General features: G+C 53.6%; 2 protein-coding genes and 1 non-coding gene across 10 annotated transcripts; 1 reads left to right on the forward strand and 2 right to left on the reverse strand.

Annotated features, from left to right (window-relative positions):
- Nucleotides 1–250: 250 nt before the first annotated feature.
- ERAS (ES cell expressed Ras) lies at nucleotides 251–1,167 on the reverse strand. Its single transcript, XM_004755040.2, has one exon. The coding sequence runs from the start codon at nucleotides 1,165–1,167 to the stop codon at nucleotides 466–468; it is 702 nt and encodes a 233-aa protein (XP_004755097.1). The 3' UTR covers nucleotides 251–465.
- Nucleotides 1,168–5,142: 3,975 nt separating this feature from the next.
- On the reverse strand, nucleotides 5,143–25,375 carry HDAC6 (histone deacetylase 6). 8 transcript variants are annotated; one of them, XM_004755032.3, is made up of 29 exons: nucleotides 25,241–25,375; nucleotides 24,007–24,129; nucleotides 23,786–23,914; nucleotides 23,555–23,643; nucleotides 21,539–21,623; nucleotides 21,398–21,438; nucleotides 20,600–20,696; nucleotides 20,356–20,453; nucleotides 19,089–19,193; nucleotides 18,884–18,952; nucleotides 13,214–13,340; nucleotides 13,053–13,118; nucleotides 12,901–12,960; nucleotides 12,727–12,816; nucleotides 12,290–12,396; nucleotides 12,139–12,206; nucleotides 11,730–11,895; nucleotides 11,501–11,629; nucleotides 11,207–11,375; nucleotides 10,788–10,921; nucleotides 10,141–10,209; nucleotides 9,846–10,038; nucleotides 8,511–8,660; nucleotides 7,063–7,237; nucleotides 6,438–6,946; nucleotides 6,233–6,352; nucleotides 5,952–6,098; nucleotides 5,729–5,857; nucleotides 5,143–5,544 (listed from the first exon to the last, which is right to left on the reverse strand). In XM_004755032.3, exons 2-29 carry the CDS (start codon nucleotides 24,097–24,099, stop codon nucleotides 5,476–5,478), a joined length of 3,483 nt encoding a protein of 1,160 aa, XP_004755089.1. In that variant the 5' UTR covers nucleotides 24,100–24,129; nucleotides 25,241–25,375; the 3' UTR covers nucleotides 5,143–5,475. The 8 variants fall into 8 exon arrangements, with proteins under 8 accessions (XP_004755089.1, XP_004755088.1, XP_004755087.1 ...); XM_004755031.3 differs by lacking the exon at nucleotides 25,241–25,375 and adding an exon at nucleotides 24,879–25,041 and having other exon boundaries at nucleotides 23,786–23,911; XM_004755030.3 differs by lacking the exon at nucleotides 25,241–25,375 and adding an exon at nucleotides 24,879–25,040.
- LOC123388605 lies at nucleotides 19,413–19,516 on the forward strand. Its single transcript, XR_006603073.1, has one exon. It is a non-coding gene; the product is annotated as a U6 spliceosomal RNA (small nuclear RNA).
- Nucleotides 25,376–26,432: the final 1,057 nt, after the last annotated feature.

Raw genomic sequence — 26,432 nt, forward strand, 5'->3', positions numbered from 1 at the left:
ATGACAAGTAGGCAGAGAGGCAGACAGAGAGAGAGAGGAGGAAGCAGGATCCCTGCTGAGCAGAGAGCCTGATGTGGGGCTCGATCCCAGGACCCTGGGATCATGACCTGAGCAGAAAGCAGAGGCTTTAACCCACTGAGCCACCCAGGCGCCCCTCCCCAGCATTTCTTGAATGAAGGAATTCTCACCATTCAAGGAACAGTCTCCCCAGTTTCACTCGCACCCACGTAACACTTGGCACAGAGGCAGCTTTGAAACCTGAGAACACCATTTATTTAATTTGGCTCACAATCTCCGCTCACCAGTAACCAATATGATGCTGCACATTACCAAATGCCCATCACCAAATGAAAACCTCCCGAACAGAGGGACTCATCTATCCACAGTACACCAACAGTGTCCCACACAGCTAGGTGCTGGGGGTGGGGGAAGCGGGGTGCGGGCCACTCTTCCTGACAGAGATCTTCAGGCCACAGAACAGCCGCAGCGGCACATGGCCTTCTGGTGCCGGGCCTTATCCCCACTGGCCCCTGCCATGGCCTCCTTTGCCATGGCCTCCCGGACCTTTTGGATCTCCTGGATGAGCAGGGTAAAGGCCTCCTCTACGCCTTGCCGTGTCTTGGCTGAGGTCTCCACGAAGGGGGCCCCCCAGCTCTTCGCAAGGGCTGCCGCAGCAGCCCGAGCATCTCCAGGGCTGCTCACAAGGTCACATTTGTTGCCCACAAGGACGAGGGGCTGGGTGCGATGAGGGCCCCAGGTGGCTCGCATCTGCTGCAGCTGGGCTAGAGACGAGGGGTCATCCAGGGCGAAGACCCCCAGCACGCCATCCCCAATGGCCACGCACTGGTCACGCAGGGCCCTGTGAGTGGCCTGCCCCGCTGTGTCCAGCACGTTCAGAATGCAGCCCCCGTGGCCCAGGGCCACCTCCTTCCAGTAGGAATCCTGGATCGTGGGGTCGTGGTCTTCCACAAAGCACTGGTGGTTCAACTGGATGGTGAGCGCGCTCTTGCCCACACCGCTGGCGCCCACCACAACCGCCTTGTACTCGGGCAGCTGCTTGCCGACACTTTTGGAGGGTGCCTGAGCCTTCTGGCTCTCCTCCTGAGAGCTGAGGTTCCACGTACCCAGGCCCAGATCAAACATGTTAGGGTTTCTCGGCAGCGCCATTCCTCCGGTGGGCAGCTCAGGGAAGATACGGACAGCAGGCCCTGTGAGGGAAAGAGAAAAGACAAGGGGGAGAGGCGGGGGGGGGGGAGCGGGGGTTAGGCAAGACCATTGGGGGCAAGGGGTCAGCTGGTGTCATGGAATCAACATTTAATAAGTGGCTAGGTGTGTGCAAAGCACCTTCTAGTAGGCTGTATACCTTATTTATGTTGCTTAATCTCTGTCCGTCTCATTCCCTCTATGTGAAGGCACGGGTTTTAAGAGCCCCTTTATTGAGTTGTAATTTCTATACCACAGTTAATCTAGTTAAAGTTCACGATTCAATTTTTTTTTAGCATATTCACACTGTTGTGCAACCATCACTGTAATCTAAGAAAATTTTCTTCACCCGGAAAAGAAAGCTCCTGCCCATTAGCAGCCCCTCCCCCTTGGGCCTGGGCTGGTGGGGATTTGGGCCAGTTTTGATTTTGGTTTCCGATCTTATCACTGTTGATCCCCAAGCCCGGCACCGTGTGGGTCACATATTATCTGCCGAGCGACATTCCTGTCCCCAGGGAGTTTGTATTCCAAAAGGTGGAGACAATAAATGAAATAAATGGGCAAATTATGAGGTCGGTTGGTCATTAGCATTAGAATTTAGTCTTTCTTACATATTCAGCATGTGGCTATTGAGAACCCACTGTGTGGTGAGGACAAACAACTGGGGAAAATAGTTAAAATAGTCAGCAAACCCCTGCCCCCAGGAACGTGACGTGATCAGGAGGACAGACAACAACAAAGATAAATAAGTAAAATGTCCTGTAATAATAGGTGATAAACAGGCTGGAGGTGCTCGGTTCAAGTTAGGCCTCTTTATTATTATCTAATTTTCATGCATTATTTCCAGCGTCTTCCTGCACACCGGGCATTGTGATGGGTGTGGGGAAGGAAGGTGGGAGGTGTGGGGGTGGGGAAGAGGCAGCGAACAAAATAGACTGAAATCCCTGCCCTTGGGAGGATTAGATTCTGGAAGTGAGAAGGAGACAATCAACAAAATAAGCAAGTAAATTATCATGCAGGTAGGAGAGGATGGGCACACAGCAGGTGCTCAATTAGTGCTAGCTATTAATAGCAAATTACCATTAAACTTATTCAATACACATCCTGGTCTCCTTCTGTGTGGCCTCACGAAATGCATCATAATGGCTGCGAGCCCGAGGCTTTCTGTAAACCCCGGAGGAGAATAGCGGTTTTGGGGGGCAGATGGTGGGTTCAAGGAATCCGTGGGGGGGTTCTGTTGAATTTGGGAGCTGGAGGTCAGGGTTGGGGGGTGGGGAACGTCCCAGATGGGGGTGCAACTGTAAGGTCCTCAGCCCAAAGAGACTCCTGGCAATAGTTATTAGATGCTCTGGCTTAGAAAGAAGGGCCATGGTGAAAAGAGGTAAACTGAGGACAGAGCTGGGGGGGGGAATCCTCGAATGCTTCGGGAACAGAAAGGGAGTAGATGTAGCAGCGGCGAGGAGGCTGCTGCTGTGGTCCAAGGCCCTCGATGGAGAGGTCAGAGTCTAAGGTGGAACTAACCGCCAGGATTTGCTCGGAGAGTCAAAGGCAGCGCGAGGGGTGGGGAGGGGTGAAGGCTAACTCTCGAGTTTGGGGTCCGCGCCACTGGGAATTCTTGGGTGCTCGCGCCTGAGGCCGGGGACACTTGAGACGGACTCTGCCCCCTTAGCAAAGGGCTTCGGGAACGGTAAGGCGCCACAGGAATGATTTCCCAGGACCTGGGCCTGCAGCAGGGGAGCCGCCTGACGGCCCCGCGACACTTCCCACCACCCAGGAGAGGCTGAGCCATCCCCCACCCAGGCCACGGTGTTGGCACGGAACAGCGAGGCCTTAGCAAGCGAGGTAGCGGTGGCCGTTTACCCGCCGGAGGTCAAACGGCCCGCCGGGGAACGCACCGACGGCAGTGGGGGTCTCGCCCTTCCCTAGTGACACCGAGCCACTTATTGTGGCCCGGGAGCTATGAGAGTCCCCGTAGGGCCCTTGAGACCCTGTGATCCCTTCCTGGAGCCACCCGGCCCCGGATTCGCCCAGGATCCAGGGGTGCACGTTGAGGGGAGGCAGGCGCCAGAACGTGAGACCCTACGAACGGACACCCGCGCGGGGCCACACTTCCCTTAACCGGGGGAGGTGCGGCTGGGGGACCCACAGGTTTTCCCCTAAACCTGTCCCCTGTGGTCCCGCCGGCCCAGCTCACCCGGTTTTTTCTAGGGTGCCGGGGCGCCCCAATCCCGAGGCTCGGGCCTGCTGCCCCTGATTCCCGTGCCCAGGTCTGTCTCCACCGAGGCTCCCGAGCTAGGGGCTGGGGGTGGGTGTTGGCCCCTGAGAATGGGAGGAGGTAGGGGAAGGGCCCCCTTCAAAGCCCACCTCCGTAGCTCTCCCACAGCCCACTGCGGAAAGGCCTCCCCGCTCGGGACCGGGGGCTGGAGGCCCGGTGGCCTGGCTCACCTCGGTCCTGGGAAAGGCGGGAGCGCTCGACCTGAACCCACCGCAGCTGTGACAGGACTGACAGAGGAGGAGATGCTCCCACCCCGCCCCAAACCGCTGGGGGGAGGTGAGAGGCAGGGGGCGGGAGGGGAGAGGGAGAACGCATGCGCAAAGGCCTCTCAGACCCCTCAGCAGGCACGCCCCCCCCTTCCCCAGGGGTGGGTGCGGGGTCCTGTCCCCGCCAGTAACCAGCAACAGGGCACAAAGGAGGTAGTCTTAGGGTACACGGAGCCAGTGGTGGGACCTCCCTGTGTACCCCCTGCTGCACCTCTCCCTTACCTTGCCCCCATCCGGGAGGTGATTACGTGTTTTTGGCGCGCAGAGGGTGTAGCAGTTTTGACCTGAGTGGCCAGACTTTGGCATAGGTCTCATGGGGGCCTCAAGTGGAGCCTGGGCTGCCTTAAGTAGGCTTTTTGGAAAGTAGCTTGGAGGAGAGGGTTGTGCCTGTTTCTGGAGGGAAGGAGTTGAATGGGCGGTTTATGGTGTCAGGGCCGAAGGAACCTGATTTGAGGTGGATGGGTGTCAAGTGCAAACATTTCCCAGACTCCCTTGCAGCTATGGCAGCTATCTGATACAGATCTGACCAATGAGATGGAAGGCTACGTTTGGGGTGGGGGGGTGGCATCCAGAATGCTCCTTAAAATAGTCATGACTGAGGTAGCCACAGCCCCTTCCCCTTCTTCTTAACTGGGGCAGTGCTCTGGTGGGTATCTTGGGTTCATAAGGTGACCATGAAAAAAAGTCTAAGAGACCTCAGCCTGAACTGTTCTGAGTTGCCAAAGAAATTCTCATTATATGAGAGAAATAAAATGCCCAAACTCTCCTCCAGTTCCTCACCCCTGGTCAATGATAGGAGGTTCCCCATGACCAACCAAATCTAAGCATGTGGAACCTAGACCATGCACACCCGAATCAGGACAAAAAGACAGATAAGGAGACTGAGGCCTGGGGGGGGGGCTACTTCCTGATGGCTGTCTTGCCTTCTCAGCCCAGGGTGTAGCCGGGACTGGCTGTGAGGCTATTTCTAAGGCAGGCACTCATTTGTTCCAGAATTCCACCTTTTAATCTACAGTCGAGCTGGTCGAGCTGCCTGCCCGACTGCCATTCAGTTTCCTGGACACTGGATGGGCAGGGGTTGACCTGATAAAGACCCATGCCCTCATTCCTTCATTATTCATCAGACCAGGGGTTGGCCAGGGGTGTGGGTTTCTTCACCCACTTAAGATCAAAAGGCTCTCGGGGCACCTGGGTGGCTCAGTGGGTTAAAGCCTCTGCTTTTGGCTTGGGTCATGATCCCAGGGTCCTGGGATTGAGCCCCGCATCCGGCTCTCTGCTCAGCGGGGAGCCTGCTTCCTCCTCTCTCTCTCTGCCTGCCTCTCTGCCTACTTGGGATCTCTGTCTGTCAAGTAAGTAAATAAAATCTTTAAAAATAAAGATCAAAAGGCTCTCTCCAGGTTTTGTAACAGTTTGTTCCTTTATTACAAATGGAACTCTGCCATATATTGTCAGTCGATAACCCTCCCTCCAAAGTATCAGCTTTGTGATATCAGCCCCCTCTTGGGACCACTGAACTGCCCCCCCTTTCCTTCCAGGGCAGAGTAGATGGAGTCCCTCAAACAGGCAGTGGGCAGAGGGAGATTTACAACTGATCATCACAGTCCTCTTACAAGTATTTATGCTGAAATTGGCACCCTTGGGGAGGTGAAAAGTGTCTTCAGGATGGGATGGAGTGACGCTGCCCCTCATCCAGGTCCTCAGAAGATGGAGAAGGGGAGCACATTCTGACATTTAGAGTGAGTGAGGTATGCACTCCCCAAACTTGTTCTGGTGAGCAGCATTCTTCACATCCAGGAGAGCCTGAGGAGGCAAGAGGGGGTGACTTAGAGAGAGTGAGGACCCCTGTATCTCAGCCAGGGGGCTCTCCGACACCAGGCCTTGAAAACCCTTTTCCTGGAATCTCCGATCGCCCCTTACCCCGGCCCGAAGGTGCGTGTGTGAGGGCGTGTGTGTGCGTGCATTCTTGGGGCCGCCCAGGACCCACCTGGTGGTGGACATAGGCCTCACAGTTGTAACACCAGGTAGACAGGTCGATGTAGCTGAGGACCAGCGGGTGTCCTGAGACTTCATGGTGTTGGAGCATATGGGCACCGACATAACGGCCACAGTAGACCTGAGGTTGGGGATGGAGTGTTGGGGGGGTCAGTAGCTGCCAGCAGTCAGCTACTGGGATGACCTCCGCCCCACCCCCTTCTGCTGCTGCCTACCTGATAGCAAGACAGACACACCCAGTTCTCCTGAAGGGTTCCACAGTCCTGACAAGGCTGGGTCACGTCCAGGCCCGATTCAGGGACAGGACGTACTGCCTCCAAATGGGGACACCAGGGTAGCGGTGTCACGGCATAAAGCACGACCTGAAGTGGGTGACACTGAGTCAGCTAGGAACTCCATCTCCCTGTTATGTTTCTCTACACCACATGCTCCTACCTGGAGGCACGTACGGGCAAGAGGAGGACGCCATGGTCTTCTCCCTGAGCCCTGAGCTCACCTGGTCAGCGTCAGCATGCTCCCCAAAGCTCTGAGTCAGCCTGGAAGCATCCCTGTCCTGACCTCCTGCTGCCTCTCCTAGCAACCTCTCGTCTTCTGGGATCTGAGAGTCTGCTGCCTCCTGGATGCACAGGGGTAAGAGACGCATCTGAGAGGCCAGGTTCTTGCCCCTTCTTCCCCCCCTACCTGGGTGTGGTGGGTCTTACCTGAGCCTCGCTGTTTAGGTCCAAGGTCCTGAGATTCTCTGTCAGCTTACTGGGGGATATTTGGGTTGTCGCTCCTTGCGCAGGGGAGGCTGGAGGAGTCTGGTTGTCAGTACATAAGGCTGGAGGGGTTTGGATCATCTCAGCTCCCCCCACAGCTTCCTCTGAGGGGGTCTGGTCAGGTGTGGCTCCTTCCATGGCTGCCTCTGAAGGAGTCTGGTCCACCGCAGCCTCTCCTGTGGCTGCCTCTGAAGGGGTCTGATCCGCGGTGTCTTCCCCGGTGGGAGCCTCTGAGGTTTGGTCCTGGCTGAACTCCACTACAGTGGTCTCTGACTTAGCTTGGTCTGGAGTGCATGCTGCCACGGGTGATGCTGAGGTAGGCTTCCCTGCGTCTGTATCTGGAATGTTCCTGTCTGGTGCAGTCATCCCCACACCTGACCCACGGTTGGCTGGCTGGGTCACCTTCTTGGTGATCAACTTAGAACTGGAGGGTCCCTCCTTGTCTTCAACCTCTGGAACCATGGGAGGGAGATCCTTGAGTGCGGGTGTTCTCCCCCATCCTGCCTCTGATCCCTGCCCTCTCCCAAGCTCCCCAGTGACTCCCCCCCCATTGCCCACGTGTGCTCACTCATGACCCGCAAGCTGCGCCAGTATCTGCGATGGATATGGGTGGTCTCAGTGATGGAGGCCAGGGCCCCTGAGAGTGGGGGCCGCGACAGGGTTAACAGTGGTGGCGGGTCCCCAAGGAGGGAACGGGTGCAGGCAGCCATGGACTCCGAGATGGATGTCAGGTTATAGCCACCCTTTGTTAAGAAAAAGGGGAGGAAAAGGTATGTTGGGGGGGGGTTCCTCATGGAATTTGGGAGGCAAGATGTTTTGCCTCCCAATCCCCCTTCATGGCCCTGCAAGTCTGGCAGATGAGGACAAGTGAGGAGAAGTGCCACCTGTCAGATGGGCAGCACCCACCATGTGGAGTGGCTGTTGAGGGAGAGAAATTAGGAGGTCAAGTACAAGGGAATAACTACCACAAATACAGTTAACACCGAGGGTGACGTGAGTAACAGCGGACATGCGTGGAGCCCTTGCTGTGCGCCAGACCCTGTTGTGAGCGTTTCACGTGTGTCGACTCTCTTCATCTTCACAACCACATGTGCTCTATCCGCACGAAGACCTCCTTGTCTCACACTTTTTAGAAACCCCAGTCTCTGCTCTTTCTACAGATAAAAAAACTGAGGCTCTGAATGGTTAGATCATGCGTCTGAGGCCCTAACGGCTGATGGGAGGCAGTGCTGGGCTTGGGAGCCAGGCTGTGGGATGGAAGAGTTCATGCTCTCCACCACCGCCCTGGCACCGGGACCACCGTGGGATCTGGAAGCAGCCAATTAATCTCTGCTGGCAACTGGCCTTATCTGCTCAGGGGTGAAAACAGCAGCACATAAGGTGGCCGAGAGGGTTCGAGCCATGTGCGATGCCTCACAACAATAAGAAACTACTGAGGTAGGGCCTACCACATGCCAGGCACTGCTCCATGTGTAGCCAGTTCCCTCTTACAGATGAGGAAACTGAGGCATGGGGGGGGAAGGGACACTGAGCGACTTCCAAGAGGTCCATGAGTTTGCTTTGTCTAGGGAGCTTGCTAGAGGTGGCTCAGGTAGTGGAAAAAACTTAGATGCCAGAGTTGGGCTGCTTGGGCTCAAGCCCCGGCTCCACCATTACTGAGTGTGTGACCTTGGGCAAGTCACTACAGCTCGCTGTGCTCTACAGTTCCCCTGCTCTTGAGAGAGGAGAATGCCAAGGCCAGCAGACTCTACCTTAGCAGGCTGCTTTGTCAAGTAAGTGAATTTGTAACACAATGTGCTGGGAAGAGCGAATGGCATGTACTCAGCACTCAGGGAAAGCTGTTAAGCCGGTGTTAGGATAAATGCCCAGTACGTGCCAACAGTCCCAGGCGGGCACTCTCAAAGCTGAGTTTAGGAAATTGCCCCGAGTGTCTCCTCCAGCCAGCTGAGAGGGCAGGACTTCAAGCTTTCCAAACCACCACCCCCCCACCGTAGGAAGAGGAACTGAGCAGGTTACCTCAAGGATTAAGATGATGCGGCCATTGGCAAGGCCCATCAGCAGGTGGGTGAGGTGGGCATAGCCCTCGGGTGACACCTGGCAGCCCCCCAGCGGGTCACCCCGTGCAGCGTCAAAGCCAGCTGAGACCAGCACCAATTCCGGGTTAAACTGAGGCAGGGAGAGAAGAGACACATGGGTGTGAGTGTGGAGGCCTGGGTAGCCAACATGTGAAGGCACCCCAGATGCACACAGATGCAAATCAGAGAGCTGGACACCTGCAGGCCAGGGGACACAAGACTAGAGCCACGAAGACAGCAATGGGAGGACATGGAGACAGGATAGACTCAGGGTCGCAGAGACACAGAGACACCAAGACAGATCAACAGAGACACGAACACACTGAACAGAGACTTAGAGATGTGACACAGAGACATGGAGACATTTCTAGAAATGGACAGATGGAGACATGAGGCAGAGACGGGCAATGTAGAGACTTAGATGTCAGGAGCCGGTAACATGGGACATATGTGCATTTATATAAACAGTGCCAAAGGGAGGTGCGTGCACACACTTCCATCGCAGAAGGTGACAATGCAAGTGCCACACAGAAAATGATCACATATCCATATATGATCAGACAGCAGCATACAGACTGAACCAACCTCATGTTAATCACACGCACACAAAATAGAATCTCACAGAGGGGACAGTAAGCCACAGCGACCCCTGCAAAGACACAATCCTACACGTGCCATTACCCAAGTCACAACAGTCCCTCTGTAAGTCTCTCTCTCTCTCTCTCACACACACACACACACACACACACACACACACAAACACACAGTGCACACAGTGCAGTCACCTACAGGCCCCCACGCAGCCAGGCAAGGACAGACAGGTCACTACCCGACACAGACACACACACAGCCACAGCAGACGGCCAGAGGGAGGCCTGTCACGCACACCCTCCCACACGCACAAAGCCATACACCAGCTGTTGCTGAGAGAGCAATGTGTAGTGACAGACGGTGTCCCAGCCGTCAGAGAGAGAAATGGCAGCGGCCAAGAGGCATGTGTGTGGCCTCACACACGTACTCCAACTCCTCCCCGCCTGGCATGTGCCATTCCACAGAGCCTGTAGGCACGCGGGGCCGCCTCCCCCGTGCCCGGAAGTCCCTGACGGTCGCACACAGAGAGGGCAGCCATGGAGAGCCACTCTGCAGAGGTGGGAATGGGCCAAGGCCATAGCTGAATCACAACCCCCCCCCACAGCCATCACCACAGCCACCCATGGGACACGTGCGGGCCCGCAGTCACCCACGTAGTCACTGCCATGTACAGCCTATACTTTACCTCGTAGGCAACAGGGAGCACCAGACGATGCCAAGCAGCCAGGTAGTCGGCGTCGCCCACACGGGGCCCATTCCATGCCACATTGACAGTGAAGCCAGTGCCCGCAGCCCGGCCCGTTTGGCAGCTGGCACCCTCATCCCCCATGGGGAAGAAGGTGCCGTGATCATAGCGGTGCAGGGAGATGTACAGCACGCTGCCGGGAAGGGGGACCGTGGCCAGTTAGTGGCCCCCCAGCACCCCTGAGGCTGGCTGCCCCCCTTTCCCGGACCACTCCCTGCCCCCCACCCTAGCTCACCTCGGGTCTTCCTCAAATATGTGCTGAGTGCCATTACCGTGATGGACGTCCCAGTCCACTATGAGGATCCTGGGAGAGGGAATGGCTCCTCAGTGACCTGGGACACTGGCCCACCTGGGGGGAGGGCAGGGCCTGGAGCCCTGGGGACTGTCTATGGGGGCATTTACTGCTGGTGGCAGGGACTCTGGGTCCCTGGGGAAAGCAGAGGGTGACAGGTTGGTGGGGCCTATCAGAGGAAGGGTGAAAGCCAGAGCCGGGGTCCTGAGGTCTTCACTGTGGGCCCAAGCAAGTGCTCGGACCCAGACCCCCTGTCCCCCCATGGGTAAATGTGGGGAGCCAGATACTGGGTATTCTGAAGGAAGCACTGAGGCCCTGGACCCTGAATTCTGTCACAACAGCCGTCGGAGGCCAGAAATGAAGGAGCAGGGGGACCCCGGATGTTGATTTATAACTGCCTGGTGCCACAATCTGGGGGTGCTATCTGGGTGAGCACTGCAGGGCTAGATCCTGGTTCCTCTTCTGGGGAAGTGCTGGGCAACTGTACTCTTCGGTGTTTCTGGGTAAGTCCTGGGGGAGCTGCCCCAAGGGGCCTGCTGAGTAAGCACTGGGCTGGTAGTGGTGGAGGGGGTGGCCCAGGGAGCTCTCACCGCAGCGCATGCCCACTGATGGCTTGGGCATGGCGAGCAGCCACAGCCACAGAGTTGAAAAAGCAAAAACCACATGCTGCATCCCGCTCAGCGTGGTGTCCCGGGGGCCGCACCACAGCAGCGCCATTCAAAACCTGGGGGAGGAGCAGGAAGCAAAGACTAGACCACCTGCCCTCAACGCTTTCTCTCCCCTTTCTTCTCTCCTTCCGTCCTTGCCACTGCCCACCCCTCCCCACCCCCCCACCGCTGCTAGGGGCTCCCAGCCCCCATTCCCCCACTGCACTGGCCAGTAAGCAAGGCCTCCCGGGAGCAGGGGTCCTCCTCCCCAGGCCCCTCTGGCCCAGCCCTACCCTCCCAGAGACCCCCACTCCGCCCCCCAACTTCCCCAGAGCGTCACCCCACCCCCACGGGGGAGGTACCTCTCCGGCCAGCACGGCCTCCACCAGGCGGCAGGCGGCGCCAGTGGCCAGCTGCGCACAGGCAAAGGTGCCCGGGCAGATGTAAATGGAGTCGAAGTTGGAGCCCTCGCGGTGCAGCTCCCGGGTTTTCATCTTCGCTGTGGCCCGCAGTCGACCTACGTACTCAGCACTGGAGGCACAGGTGGGGCACAGGGGTCAGGTGCTTCCAGCCCCTTCCCCCGGGGGGTGGTGGCAGGTGTGCCCTGAGGCCCCATCCCACCCCAAGCACAAGAGTTGGGGGGGGGGCGGCTTGACCTGTGGCAGGTGAGCAGTTCTGCGTCTGTGGCGGGACGAGTGGGCAATGTAAGGCAGCGCCCCGCAAGGCCCAGTTCTTCCAAACGGCGCATGATCCGAAAGACTCGCTGAGGCATCTCTGGGTGGTGGCTGGGGAAGGAGGGGGCAGGAACCAGAGGCAGGGCTTAGTGCTTGAGGAAGGGAGAGGGATCTCCCTGTCCACTTAGCCGATGGCCCTCTGACTGCATACTTGTCCCACAAGTTGTAGTGACCCATCATCCGCTGGTCATAGACCAGCCCCGTGCGAGCCTGTAGCACGGGCCACGTCGGGACTGCGAGCGCTGGAGGCTGCCACGGTCCATCTTCTTCCTTCTCCGCATTCTCTTCCTCCAGAAAGTCCTCCTCCAAGGTCTCAGCTGTAAGGGGAGGCCACATTCACCCTGTTCCCCAACCCTGGATCCCTGGAATACTCTGGAACTCCGTTTACCCCAATGTGAAAGGGGTGGGAGGCGTGAAACCAGGGTCTAGTGTGAGAGAGAGGGCCTGACCTTCCCCACCAAGGGGGCCCCAGGAAAGTGTGAGGAGGGTCTGGAAGAGTCTCTCTCCCAAGGGCTCATTCCATGCTTGACTCCCCACCTGGCCCCCTCCCTGCCTCCTACCTGATCTTACGAGGACCTCCCAGAAGGGCTCCAGGGCTTCCAGAGCACAGGACAGGGACGTCTGGGCACTAGAGGGCAGGGGAGGGGAAATGTGACCAAACTGCGCTGAGCAGCGGGGGTCCCACTTCTCTCCTCCTCCACCAGGGCTCACCTTGGGCAGGGGGCACCAGGAGACTCCAGTATGGGGCAAGGGTCTCCCAGAAGGGTGTGGAGGGAGGCGCTGACACCCTCAGCCAGGGAACGGAGGTTGTAGCCACCCTGGGAAAGGAGTGTGGGGGGGGGGTGGTCAGGGGAGAACCAGGTATTACCAGGGAAGAACAGTAATACTACTATTAATGGTGCTGACTACATATCAAGCAACGAGGAATTTGAAGGGGGACTTCCGTTTCGGTCACTGAGCAGTGCTATAAGGCCATCGCCTTGATTGCGGCAACAAGGGAAGCAGGGGCACGAGGAAGTTCAGTGACTTGGAGGAGGTTGTCCAGCTAGTGAGTAGAAATGCTGGGACAGGAACTCCTGCCTGACCTGAGAGCTTTGTTCTAACGTCCTCCTGGATCCACGGGCTGACACACAACGTGAGTCACTCACCTCCAGAGACAGGATCAGCTTGCCTCCTGCCAGACCCATGAGCAGGTGGGTTAGCTGAGCAAACCCTGCCGGAGTGGCGGCCATCTCACCCTGGGAGGGGCGGACGTGGAGGATCAGCCTGGCACCGTACAAACCCCCTTCTGTCCATCTACCACCCCCGTGAGCCTGCCTTACCTTGGGGTCCCCTTGGAGGGCATCAAATCCAGCGGCCACCAGGACCAGCTGGGGCTGGAACTGAGGGGGAAAGGGACTACATGAGGCCACTTGCCCTCACGGCCCAACCCTCAACATCGCTCCTGTCCCAACACACCCCAGACCCCCAGGACCTCAAGGGCGACTGGCAGAAGGAGGTGCAGGAAAGCAGCAATGTAGTCGGCATCTCGCATCCCCACCTGTGGACAGAGAGGCACGATGGGGATGTTCTGCCCTCTGGCTGAAGGGGAGGGGTGGGCCTCACTTCCAGGGCAAAGGAGAGGCCGACACTGACCTGGTTCCAAGGCACATTGATGGTATATCCCTGGCCTCGGCCAAAACCTACGGTGGACCAGTTAGAGGCCTTCAGGTGGGGCCAGAACCGACCCTGCTCGTAGCGGTGGATGGAAAAATAGAGGACGCTAGAGGGAGAAAGGAGAAAAAAAGAGGTGGGGGCATTGAAGAGTCAATGATCCCAGACGCCCCAAGCCACAGCTCCCAATTTACTCAACCACTCGTTCATTCTCTCATTAATCTCCCCATTAAGCCTTTATCTCCTGCATCCATTCATTCTTCTGTTTAGTCACCAACGTCTGCACCTGCCCATTCACAAATTCTCCCACTTATCCATTACTTTCCTCACTTGTTCACCTGCTCTCTCACTGGCATGCCTCCCTTGGAGAACACTCCTGCCCTCCTCCATGCCAGCTCTGAGACCCTGACAGCTATGGGGTCTGTCTATCCCAGGCCTCGAAGGTTCCTGGCCCTGTGGGGGACTCAAAATCGTATCAGCCTGCCCCCGTGCCTCCATGACCAAGGTGATGGTAGCAGGATGAATCCTGTGATGTTGGAGGCCCACCAGGGAGCACACAGCTCTTACCTGGCAGGATCTGGCTAAGGTGGCAAAGAGCAGCAGACCAGGCTGGAGAACTTAGTGCTTCCCCTGAAGGATGTGGGAAGACTCAAAGGTGGGGGGTAAGGGGGCCTGGAACATGGTTCTGTGTGTGTAGCTGAGCTGAAGTGGGGGCCAGTTCCTTCTCTCCAATACCTTACAAGGCACCTATACTACTTGTATTTTGTAGGTGAGAAACTGAGTACTCAGAGCAGTGAGGACAGATAGATGGAACAGACGCTGAAAAGACATGAAGGTCCATGTTCTGAAAGAAGGCCCAGCAGGGGGATTCCTGAGTGGCTCAGTCGGTTAAGCATCTGCCTAGGGTTCAGGTTATGATCCCGTCAGGTTACGATCCCATTGGGTTATGACTCCATCCCTGGGATGGAGTCCCACATTGGGCTCCTTGCTCAGGAGGGGAGCCCGCTTCTCCCTCTGCCTGCTGCTCCCCCTGCTTGTGAATCTGCACGCATGCACTCTCTCTCAGTCTCTCTCACAAATAAACAAATATATTTGATGGGGGCAATCAAAATGAATAATCTCTCAACCATCCATTCATCCATCTGTTCATCCACTCCCCATCTCGTTCCAGAAAGAATTATAAGGCAACAGTTTTATCTTTTTTTTTTTTTTTAGGAAAATGCAAGAAATAGTGGTAAGCAATAAATCCAGACCAACTTAGTGACATTTGAATAAATGCTGAAAATGTGGTTGTGAAATCTGATGCAAGTGATTTGGAAGATTCTTAAAATCAAAGAAAAGCATCTTGGAACCCATGTGAAAGCTCTGGTCTTGAGTAGGTGGGAGATGATGGGTTTACTTTTGACTCTGATAAATATCAGTTCTAAAATTTTTTTTTTCTTTAGTAAGTTAACTTACCAGTAGAGGAAGAGAAACGCACAGTGGAACAGAAAGATGACCATCAGGGGAAGAAAGGAATGAAGAAAATATTTGAAGAAGGCCTACCCCATGAGAGACACCAGAGCCAGTGGAAGAACAAACACTGAAGGAAACTAAGTTTATAAAGCAAAGGTAGGAGGTATTTTTGTTTGTTTGAAAGATTTTTTAATTTTTATTTTAAAGAGAGAGGGAAAGAGAAGGGCAGAGGAAGAGGGAGTGAGAGAGTCCCAAGCAGGCTCCAAGCCCAGCCCAGAGCCTGAGGAGCCTGACACAGGGCTCGATCTCATGACTCTGAGGTCATGACCTGAGCTGAAATCAAGAGTCTGATACTTAATTAACTGAGCTGCCCAGGTGCCCCAGCACAAAGTTTTAAAATAAGTTCCACTGATTTCCAGGGGAAGAATGGTGCACTGATAGTACAGGTTCACCTCCTTGCTCTCCCACAATCCCAGTCAAAAGACAGTAAGAGGAAGTTTAAACATGTATCATCCCAGAAAGATGGAGAAGGAAAGAAAGGATGTCAGGCAATTAGAAACTTCAACAAATCTCTGGGAAATAGTCTTTGAGGCTCCAGGGGTCCCATGGGACCCTGTCTCATGCTTAGCAGGTGAGGGAGGGTCCCCAAGATGAGCTGAGGTTTCCCTTCTGAGAAATCAAGGGCAGATCCAGGTCAATGCACACAAAATCAGTTCTGAATGGCCAATTCACTGAATGACCCATTCACTAGATTTCCTTGTTTCTTTTTACCACTTAGCCTTGGTTTACCTGTTTCTATCATCTTTGTAGTAGTATTTTAAGGCCTGATCAATGTCTCCACCCAGGACCCTGCTGATGGAGTTAAGAGCCCCAGGGATGGAGAGCTAGGAGATTGAAGGGCATGGATAAATGTTTTTTTTTTCCCCAATTATATATTCTTATTCTTAAGAAAGAATATATATATTCATAATTCTTCATATCCGTGCATATCGTCAATTAACATATCCACCAAAGAACACAGAGTGATAGCTTCCAATGCATTTATTAAAAGAAAAAGAATGATTCATGACATTAGGGAATTCTTGTTAATTTGCTTAGAGACGATACTATGGTTAAGCTTTTTTAATTATTATTTTTAAATTTTTATCTTTTTAAAGATTTTATTTATTTACTTGACAGACAGAGATCACAAGTAGGCAGAGAGGCAGGCAGAGAGAGAAGGAAACAGGTTCCCCGCAGAACAGAGAGCCCGATGTGGGGCTTGATCCCAGGACCCTGGGATCATGACCTGAGCCGAAGGCAGAGGCTTTAACCCATTGAGCCACCCAGGCGCCCCTGGTTATGCTTTTTTTAAAATTTAAAATGTTTCCTCTATGTTTTAGAGAGATGTTCAAGAATATTTACAGAAAAAATGATACAGTAATCTGGGATTAATTTCAAAATATAGGAGGATGGCAGTGATGGGAGGTCCAAATGAAACTAGACTGGCCACTTGAGTTGATAAATGTTGAAGCATTCAAGAAGCCAGAAATGGACAAAATAACACAGGAGCGAAAGATTAATAAGGAGAAAAAACAAAACAAAACAAATGAAGTATAAAAAAATAAACACTAGAGGCACTGCCGTCATTTGAGCATCTAACTCCTGATTTTGGCTCAGGTCATAATCGTAGGGTCATGGAATCGAGCCCAGCGTCAGGCTCCGCACTCAGCACAAAGTGGGCTTGAGTTTCTCTCAGCAATGCCCCCACCCCGCTCACTCTCTCTCTTCCTGCCCCAAAATAAATAAACAAATCTTTTTAAAAAAATAAACACTAGAGGGGCGCCTGGGTGGCTCAGTGGGTTAAAGCCTCTGCCTTCAGCTCCGGTCATGACCCCAGGGTCCTGGGATCGAGCCCCACATCGGACTCTTTGCTCAGCGGGGAGCCTGCTTCCTCCTCTCGCTCTCTCTCTGCCTGCCTCTCTGCCTACTTGTGATCTCTGCCTGTCAAATAAATAAATAAAATCTTTAAAAACAAAACAAAACAAAAACACTAGAACAGTGGAGATGGCCAAAAAGGCCAAAAGCTAGATTTGAAGAAGACAGGTAAAACTGACCAATGTTTGGTGAGGTAGAGAGTTAAAAAAAAAAAAGAGAGAGAGATACCATCTCAAGAAGAGATCCCCTGCCTTATAACTGGCATTTGACAGGACCCCATCTAATGCATGTCATCTCAACATGACAGGTTGAGACCTGTCACTGGACATTTCCTGCCCCCACCCCAGGGAAACATCTTTCAGGAAATAGACTCCTGTGCGCCCCAGCAGAGCTGGCCCAAGACAGCCACATGCAATGGCGCCATATTTGGTATGAATGCCAAGCAAGAACTGCTAGACAGCTGAGGCAAACCGAAGAAAACATCAAGATTTATTATGATTATTATTACTTATTTATCTGACAGACAGACAGAGAGAGCACAAGTAGGCAGAGTGACCAGCAGAGGGAGAGGGAGAAGCAGGCTCCCTGCTAAGGAGGAAGCCAGATGTGGGGCTCCATCCCAGGACTCTGGGATCATGACCTGAGCCGAAAGTAGATGCTTAACCACTGAACCACCCAAGCATCCCACATCAAGGAAATCTTGAAGCACTTCTAATGACTCCTCTCTAAAAACAAGCTGAGGAATGAGGGGGCATAGAAACAGACAGGGAGAAAGTGCTTTTGGAGATGAAAAGAATGTCTAAATACATAATTCAGTGGAAGGTCTTCAAGGTATAGCTGAGGAAATCCCCCAGGACACAGAGCAAAAGGGAGAAGAAAACACGAGAGAATACAACACAAGAGACCAGGCAGAATACGTACAGTAGAATACAGAGGAAGAAAGCATCAAAGAAGAATGTGTCCAGGGACTTAAGAAGGGCCCAAGTCTTCAGAGGTAAAACGTCTAACCACTGCTAAGCGGAACGAAGGGGCCAGGGTGAGAGTTCAGAACACCAGGGGTGGAAAGAAGAGACTAAAACCTTTGGAGAAGGAAACAGATTACTCAGAAAGGAATACAAAGCAGACATCTGTCAGCAACACTGAATGCTGGAAAATAACAAAGTCGTGTCTAGAGAATAGCCAACCCAGATGAAATAATGGACCGTGGGAACTCGGGATCCACCGGGAACAAGGGGATTCTATGCAGTCGGTTTGACAGAAGGCTGGATCAAACAACTACCTAGTAGTGTCCCTACTGACAAGGACTTGCTCAATTACTTTCTGCAGGAAGGGGAAGTTGGTACCACTTTTCTGGAGGAAGTCTGGTATATGCCACTAAAGACTCATTGAACATTGTATCAAAAACTGATGATGTACTATATGTTGGCTAACTGAATTTAAATTAAAAAAGAAATAAAGCATTTTGACCCCCTGACCCAGCAATCCACTATTGGAAAGCCATCCTCTACATATACTCGCAGAAGTGCAAAGTTACATATTTTTTAAACTACAGATTATAAAATACATAAAATTATATTTTTTCCCCATAGAACTGTCTGTTCTAGCAAAAACTAGAAAACGCCATCAGTGTCCCGGGGCTAAACGACCAGAGGTACGGCCATACAGTGGGACACTGGTGGGTTTTTAGAGGCACTGATGTGGAGAGGTGTCCACAAAGTGCTGTTAAATGGAAAAAGCATGCTTCCAAAGAACGTAGAGAGGACTGTCTCATTAGGCAGTGTGTTAGTGATAACATTGAATATTCAGATTCTGTCAGAATATAACCTAAACTATCAATTAGTTATTTGGAGGTGACAGGAATTACAGGAGACTCACTGCTTTAGACATTTCTGTATTGTTCAATTCTGTTTAAACAAACACTTTGCAATTGTCCTAATCAGAAAAATAGTCATTTGAAGTTCACTCCAGCTTCAAGGTCAACAGGTAAACAAGATCTCCAAGGACCTGGTGCTCCTATCTCATCTCTCCCACTTCTCTGTGTGACCTTGTGAACTGTAAGCCTTGGTTCCCCCATCTGTAAAATGGGGAACCCCAGAGACCCTGTCTCGGAATGAAATTAAGTGACAATGCAGACATGCAGGGAACAGCACAGAACCCGGTTCTGAGGTGGGCCCAATGAATCTGAATGCCTTCCCTTCCTTCCTGGGCCCCTTCTGGTTGGGCCCATAAAGGCGGGGGGTGGCTGGGAGTCTAGCATCAAAGGTGGCACTTGGAGCATACCTGGGGTCCTGGTCAAAGGCAAACTGTGTTCCTTGACCATGGTGCACGTCCCAGTCCACGATAAGGACCCTGTGAGGAGGATGGGGTGGGGGGGTAGGTACTATAGAAGAGCATCAAGGTGCATCCTTGGCGGGGGAAGGGCCCAGGCCAGGACACCCTACCCTGTGCCACCCCCATCACACCCGTCCTGTGGCTTGCTGCTGACCTCTGAACGGCGTGCTTCTTTTGAGCGTAGCGGGCAGCCACGGCCACATGGTTGAACATGCAATATCCATCCATAAGACTATGCTGGGCATGGTGTCCGGGAGGCCTGGGCAGGATACGGGAGGCCACAGATTGAGGGGGGAGGTCCTCCTCTACAGAGGCAGACTCTCCCCTGCTCTCCAATTCTAGACCACTAACGTCCCCAGTGCCGATGTCTGCCAATCGGCCAGGAACTGAGTAACGGGGACCCCAGACCTCTACCCCTGGTCTACTGCTCTCTACCCAAAGGAAATTTGGTAATGTTCATGGAAGTTATCAATGGATAGTGCTCACTTTGGCAGCACATACACTAAGATTGGAACAAAACAGGGATTAGCATGGCCCCTGCAGAAGGGCGACATGCAAATTCGTGAAGTATTCCACATTTTTGTCACTATGTGATACAAGTGAAACTAACAGAATGCCACAGGTTAACTAAGTTGGAATTGAAATTTTAAAAAAAAAGTAAAAATTATCAACACATACAGCCTCACACCCGTCCTGTTCCTGGAGACTCAGCCCACAGCCCATGTAACAAAAAGGTTGAAATGACAATGTTTCTAAATGGATAATGGTATTTACTGCGACAGGTTTTAGAAATGGCCAGTGACTTGGGGAGGGGGAGACCAAAATGCCCAGTGCTAGGGGGCTGGCTAACTTCCTGTGAATTCGCACTGTGGCATTCCACACAGGTCTAAGGTATAAGCATATACCTTTGAGAAAAGCTTAACAAGATGTAGATGTGAAAAATGCACATGTTCACTGCTACTACCACTTGTGGCTAAAAAAATGGGACGGGGGAGGCTGTATCTTCCGCAATTCACCAGTTCCGGGATGCCAACAATGCTAAGAGGTACAGTGATTTCACGTGTCAACAACAAATGAGAGAACGCTGCTAAATGATTCTAAGACACCACTGTTTGTAGGATGAATCTGGATTTCAAGATGACCCGATGTGGATCTTAGCATTGATGAAATAGGGCATTTACTCCATGAATAGGCACAGAAGGTTTCTGGGAGCACACGTGAGTCATTGGTTACAATTACAATGACTACCTCCAGGACAGGAAGCAGGGCTCTGGGGGATGGGGTGGGAGACTTTTTTGGTGCTCCCTTTTTTACCTTTCGACTCTTGACCCTGGGAACATACCACCCATACCAATACATTTTACATTTGAAGGGGGGAATTTTTTTAAATACGAAAAAAAGCAAATGCTAGTAGGTCCTACCTGATGATGGCCATGCCATTCCGGATCTCGTTCCCCAGGACCGCATCCACCAGCCTGAGGACAGAGCCTGAGGCCAGACAGGCACAGGTATATGAGTTCTGAAGAGACAGTGGGGGACAGAGAGGGAGTAAGGGAGAGAGCAGCCCTGTCCACTCCATTACTCCTCCCCAGGATGTGGTGCGCCTGGGGATGGGAAACCCCAGGACTGCCACCACCCTTCTGCTCTCACAGTTCTTATCCATACCGGATGCAGGTAAACTGAGTCATAGGTGTCTGCTAGGATGCGGAGCTCTCTCTCATTCATGTACTGGGTTGTCTCCATCAGATCGATGTATTCTAGGCTGGGGACACAGGAAAGGAGATTCAAGGGCCTGCCTCCTTCCTGGGCCCTCGTCAGGGCACGGTCTCTTCCCTATCTGAGCCCTGGTCAAATCAGACCCCCTCAACTGTCAATCTGGTTGGGGGGTGGGGGGAACAGCTGTGATACAGAACATGTTCCCTGCTTCTTCCCTAGCCAGCCTCATTTCCAGTAATATCCCTTGTCCCGTGCTGTCACCACAATAAATCCTACCCTCAGGCCGTTGGCCACACTGCTGCTATAGCTGTGTGTACTTTCCCTCAGCTCTCCTCTTCGCCTGACTTGCTCTTTCTCAGCTCAGATCGCCCCTCTGCCAAGCTAGCTTTCCTTGAATCACATCACGCTGGGGCCCTCACTCTGGGTTCCTGAAGCCCCACTGGGGGACCTCCGAGCACTCTGTCCACACACCCACCCTCTGTTTACACACTAGACTATCATAACATTAGCCTTTCACGGGCTGATGATGCGGCAGGCACCATTCTAAGCACTCAACACATCTCGAACCCTCCCGAGGAACTTCTGTTTGCTAGCTCCCATGTGATAGGCGAGGACCCTCAGATTCAGAGGCTTAGCAACTTGCCCAAGGCCACAAGGCCCAAGACATCCCTTCCCAAAGAATCTGGCCTGCCCTGGTTGGCTCAGGGCAGCCTCCTCCCCATCTCTACAAGGCTTGGAAGCCTTCACCTGTGAACCAACATCAGCTCCTCCTTTTCAGCAAAACGAGCCTGGAGAGACACAAGGAATAAAGGGCTCAGGCACTGGCCACACCCAGGCTCCGGTAGCTCCTGCCCACCACCCACCCAGGGTGTTGGCTGGGGGACTCACCTGGAAGGACACGCAGCGGTCCAGAAGGCCCTCCTGGATCAGCTGTTCCTTGATGGCATGGAGCCGCTCAGGGCCTTCAGGGAAGCTGGTTGACAAGACATCCAGACACACACACACACACGAAGGGACATGGGTGAGTGGCCCCTCTGCTCCTACACATCTTCCTCATCCACCTTTAACAGTTGGTCATGTCAGAGACTTTGGGGTCAACCATGATGCCTGTTTGGCTCTGTTCTTGCAATACGTTGAGAGCCTGCCCCTCTCCTTATCACCCCCACTGCTGCCACCAGGACCTCCTGCCTGCGATCCTGCCCTCAGCTCCTCACTGGCCTCCCTGCTTCTGCCCTCACTCCCCCAACGGCCCCTTCCTCCACACAGCAGCCAGACATTGGCTAAAACCCAAATCGGATGACATCCCTCCTCTACTTAAAACCTCCTTGTGGTTCTCATTGCCAGCAGAGGCAAAGGCCAAGCCCTCCACATGCTCTGAAGGCCTGGAACCACCAGCCCTGATGCCTCTCAGATGCTGCCTCCCAGTGCTCTCCCCTCACTCCCCCTGCTTCTCCTGCACTGGTCTCTCCCTGTTCCTCCATCCAACTGAGTACTTTTCAGCTGGCTCCTCGCCCTGCCTAGAACAATCTTCTCCCAGATGTCTCCATGGCTCACTCCCTCATTTTCCAATCCCTGCTCAAAGATCCGTGAGGCCTTTCCTGACCATCCTATTTAAAACTGAATTCCCCTCCAACACATTTTCTGCCACTCTCCCTCCTGCGTCGGTGTCTCTCCACAGCACTCACCGGCTGTCTTCCCCTTCTAAAATGCAATGCCCGTGAAGGCAGACATTCTGTTTGTCTACTGTGGTGGCCCTAACTCCTTGGGAGATGGTATGTCTATGTACTCAATGATGAAGTCTTTTGCCATCACCAGCCCTTCTATTGGGATAGGGGACAGAAACACGCAAGTGCGGTCACAAACAAATGATGACACGGACTAGGAATGTCTCAGAAAGCAGATGTGGGGGAAGGGGAGTGGCCAGAGCCCTCTCTGAGAAAGTCTCCTTGAGATGTGAATGTTAACTACGAGGGGAGAAGGTGGAAACGAGTAAGCAGAATGGCCACGGTAAAGACCCGAGCTGGCTGAGCGCCTAGCCAGGGTGGGTGAAGTGAAGCGAAGCAAGTGACTGGCTGATGAGGTCACCAAGGTGTCATGGCACCGGATCACGTGGACCCTTAGAGGCCAGAATGAGGAATGTGGACTTTACCTTGAGGGCAATGGTGTGCCCTTGAAGGATTTTGAGAAAGAGAACACAACCATAACTAATGGAATGCTCTATGTCAACTATATTTCAGTTGGAAGCTAATTTAAAAAAAAGAAGAGAACATCATCTTGTACCTATTATTATTTTTTTGGCTGCCGTGTGGAGGACAGAGGGATGAGGGTGGAGGCAGTGGGGCCAGGGAAAGGCCTCGGTAAGACTAGGTGAGTGATGGTGGTTGGAGTGGAGGCAGTGAGGCGAGGTCAGGTACTGAATACATTTCCAAAATGGAGCCAAAAGGATTTGCTGATGGATTAAAAAATGTGTGAGCAAATGGGAGGTATAGTTCTCCCACGTCTGCATGAATGTCCTTTCTTCAAGGAAGCCTTCTGTGAACCCCGGATGCTAGTCTAGGGTCCTCTATCAAACACTCTTGAATCCCCTGGTCTGAGGTCATCCTTCATTAAACACCTCCTACTGCTGCTGGCTGTTTGATGATTTGCTCTCCTAGTCAACTTATTAGCTCCTTGAGAAGGGACTCTGTCTGTCTGGCCCGACCCATCTGTATCACCAACTTCCAGAACACAGTGCATATTCAGTAAGTGTTGGCCAAATGAAAAGAATCTTTTCAAGCCTAAACCTCACCTCTCAAAATCATCTGCTTCCAGTCTCTAGGCTAGCAGAAGAATGGCTTCATTCTTGCTAACAGGCTCTAAATGGGTTTGTGTGGTCAGGGGACAGCCTGGAGAAGGCAGCCTCACCTGTCATCCCAGAGGCAGTGGAATTCATTTAGCTGCTCATCGAACACCAAGCCGGTGCCAGACAGTGTCTTGGCCTCAAGGTTCAGATCCTGCAGGGAAAAAAAAAAGGGAGACACCGATCCATTCAGGGCCCGAGTCAGAAGGAACACCCCCCCCACTGTCCAGGAGAGAAAACCTCAGGGTTTTCATTGTCACAGGAGGCTAAATCCATTGAGGCCAGGCCATTCTCACCAGCCCGTGCAGGCCCACGATTAGGTCTTGCTCTGTGGCTTGGGTGAGCTTCTTCATTCTGCCTTTCTTCTTTACCTCTGCCAGACTAGGACTGGAGTGGAGTAAGGCACCCTTCTTAACACCTCGCTTCTGCCAAACAGAGAGAAGGGTCAGATTCCAGTGCATGGCTCACTGCTCCTCCCTGCCCCCCTCTCCGGATCAGGGCAGGTCTGGGGCCTCACCGACGTGACGCTGGAGTCGTGGGGGGGCGAATGGGGGTTATGCCTACTCCTTCGCTGCCTGGTTGTGGTAGTATCCTGGCCGGTGGAGGTCATGGTCGGGGAGACTTCACCCCTGATGCCGTTCTGGGGGGTGGGGTGGAGATGACTACGAACGGGCTGGAGTGCCCTGAGGACCCCACACCCCAGACCCTACCCAGGCCCCGCCCCCTACAGAGTCTCCATCCTTTCTGATATCCTACTCCCCACCGCCTTCTAAACTCCTCCCCTTTCAAGGCCCTCTCCTTTCACTGGGGTGTCCAGTCCACCTGGTCCCGCCCATTCCATTAGGCTCCACCCCTTTAACACTATTCTTTCCCCTCGAAAAGTCTTGTCCTTTCACGGAGCAATAAATCCCCGGGCTCAGTCCGTCCTAGGGCCGGCCCCCTCTAGCTGATCACCGCCCTTTCCGCTCCCCCAAGTCCCACTGCCAGACTCTTTCGTTCCTCCAAGCCTCGCCAAGACCCCACCCCCTCACAAATCTGCCCCTTCCAGCTAATCTCCCAGGATAATCACCCACCCTTTCACTCAGCCAGACCCAGACCCAGCTCCGGCCCCGACTCCACCCTTAACGATCCACTTAACTCCACCCCTTATCGGGCCGGACCGGCACCTTCCACTTGGCCAGATCCCACCCCTAACGTTTCAACTGGCCCCGCTCCTCGGGGGACTGCCCCTTTCCTTCCACCAGATCCCACCCCCTGCTCAAACCCTACCCTCAAGCTCCACCAAATCCCTTCAGCCAGTTTCGGGCTGCCTCCCGCCAGTCCCCTCCCCTTTCCCACCCCCGTAACTCGACGCCGACCAATCCCCTTAGCGCCACTCACGGGGCTCACCCATTTTCTCAAACTCCGCCCCGGGCTCACGCCGCCAAATTCCTGGCGACCTGCGGGACGGCGGGTGCTAGAGGCCCTCTTTTCCATTGGGCCGGTCTCTCTACTGCCCGCCCCGATCCCGCCCACACTGCATGTCGCGGCACAGGGCCGCGCCCCTTGCGCACGCCACACCTCCCGCGAGCTCACAAACGCCAAGTCAGCACGTAAGCGCGTCAGCGCGCTACACTGGCCGTGCCGCGCGTGCGTAAAGTGCGCGCCGGCGGTTTGAGGCGGTGTTCGGGCTCAAGCTTGCCCCTCCCCCAACCACTGCCGCTGTCCTCGCGGCTGCAGTGGCCGCTGTCCGTCCGTCCTTATCCAGTCACCTTAGGAGTCCTCCGGACCCGCGCCAGTTGTGCCGCACGAGGACTCAAGAGAACAAGCAAGCAAGCGAGGGAATTAGGAAGGGGAGTCTCCTCTCCTCCCGGCGGCTTCCCGCGCGGCGAGCTGTGATGACGTAGCGCGGGGCGGGCTGGGGACAGGGCCCCGGAGCGGGGTTGACACTGGAGAATGGTTGGTGGTGGCCAAAATGGGAGTGGTGATGATGTTAAATACTGTGAGGATTTTCTGAGTTAGTATGCACTAAGATGGCCCACAGGAAGCACTCTCTAAATGTTAGCTGCTGCCATTCTGCTAGGGATATGGAGGGTAGGATGGAAGGAGTCTTCCTGGGGGCAAGTAATTGTAATGATAGCAAGTAATATGTGACAGGCATTGTCGTAAGCCACAGTGCTGTGTCTGTTGTTATTATTGTTATTCCTATCATTAAGGCTGCTTCGCAGATAAGGAAACTGAGGTTATGCGACTTAGCCATGTGATCTTAGGGAAGTTACTGAACATCTCTGTGTTTCGGTTTCTTCATCAGGCAAATTGTGATAGTAGTCCCCAGGGCTGGAGCAGACTCAAAGAGGGGAGTTTTACTTGGACAGCAGTTCTCCCTCCAGCCCCCTCCACTGGGTAACCTCTGTTCCCAAATTGTAATAGAAAGCGTGTGTCTGGGAAGTAGGGGGAGTTGTACCCGTGTACTCTTCCAACTCCCTCACACGCCGCCTTGTCTCCATGTCTAAATGTCAGCCCCGCACGAGGCCGGTTTTCCTTCCTAATCTCCCTCTCTCATTCTTCACCATTTCCTACCGGGCTGTAGGCTGGGGCTGAAGAGATAAGCGGTCTGGGGTTCAGCATCGCTGACTAACAAATAGATTGACAGCCCCACTGCCCAGTAGCCTGGCCCTATGTCCGTTTTAAAAACTTCATTTCCACCCTTCTCTTTCCTTCCACTCTTTTCCTACCAGAACATGTTTTGGGTTTTTTTTGTCCCAGTGGAAGAGGATCAAGCCCTAAGACTTTTAAGCTTCCATGTGCTCCAAAGAAAATGTGATACACGCTGAGGAACATTCTGGGGGTTATGATGCCTGCAGAGTAATAGAGAAAGGAGTCCTTTAAGACCCATGGCCCATTTTTCTTTATAGTCAGAAGACAGATTCCTGAAGAGCAGAGGTCAGTAAACTTGTCTATAAA

This window comes from Mustela putorius, unplaced genomic scaffold (assembly GCF_011764305.1).
Source record: "Mustela putorius furo isolate JIRA1106 unplaced genomic scaffold, ASM1176430v1.1 tig00003903_pilon_pilon_pilon, whole genome shotgun sequence".
NCBI classification, from domain to species: Eukaryota; Metazoa; Chordata; class Mammalia; order Carnivora; family Mustelidae; genus Mustela; species Mustela putorius.

Bases quoted from the DNA above. Each gene is read 5' to 3' on its own strand.
- ERAS (XM_004755040.2), bottom strand. From the start codon at position 1,167: ATGGCGCTGCCGAGAAACCCTAACATGTTTGATCTGGGCCTGGGTACG.
- HDAC6 (XM_004755030.3), bottom strand. From the start codon at position 24,965: ATGGAAAAGAGGGCCTCTAGCACCCGCCGTCCCGCAGGTCGCCAGGAA. The intron at 12,397-12,726 runs GTGAGTGACTCA...CTCCTTTCCCAG, and splicing joins AGCTGATCCTGTCTCTGGAG to GGTGGCTACAACCTCCGTTC. The intron at 10,922-11,206 runs GTACCTCCCCCG...CTCCTCCCCCAG, and splicing joins AGGCCGTGCTGGCCGGAGAG to GTTTTGAATGGCGCTGCTGT.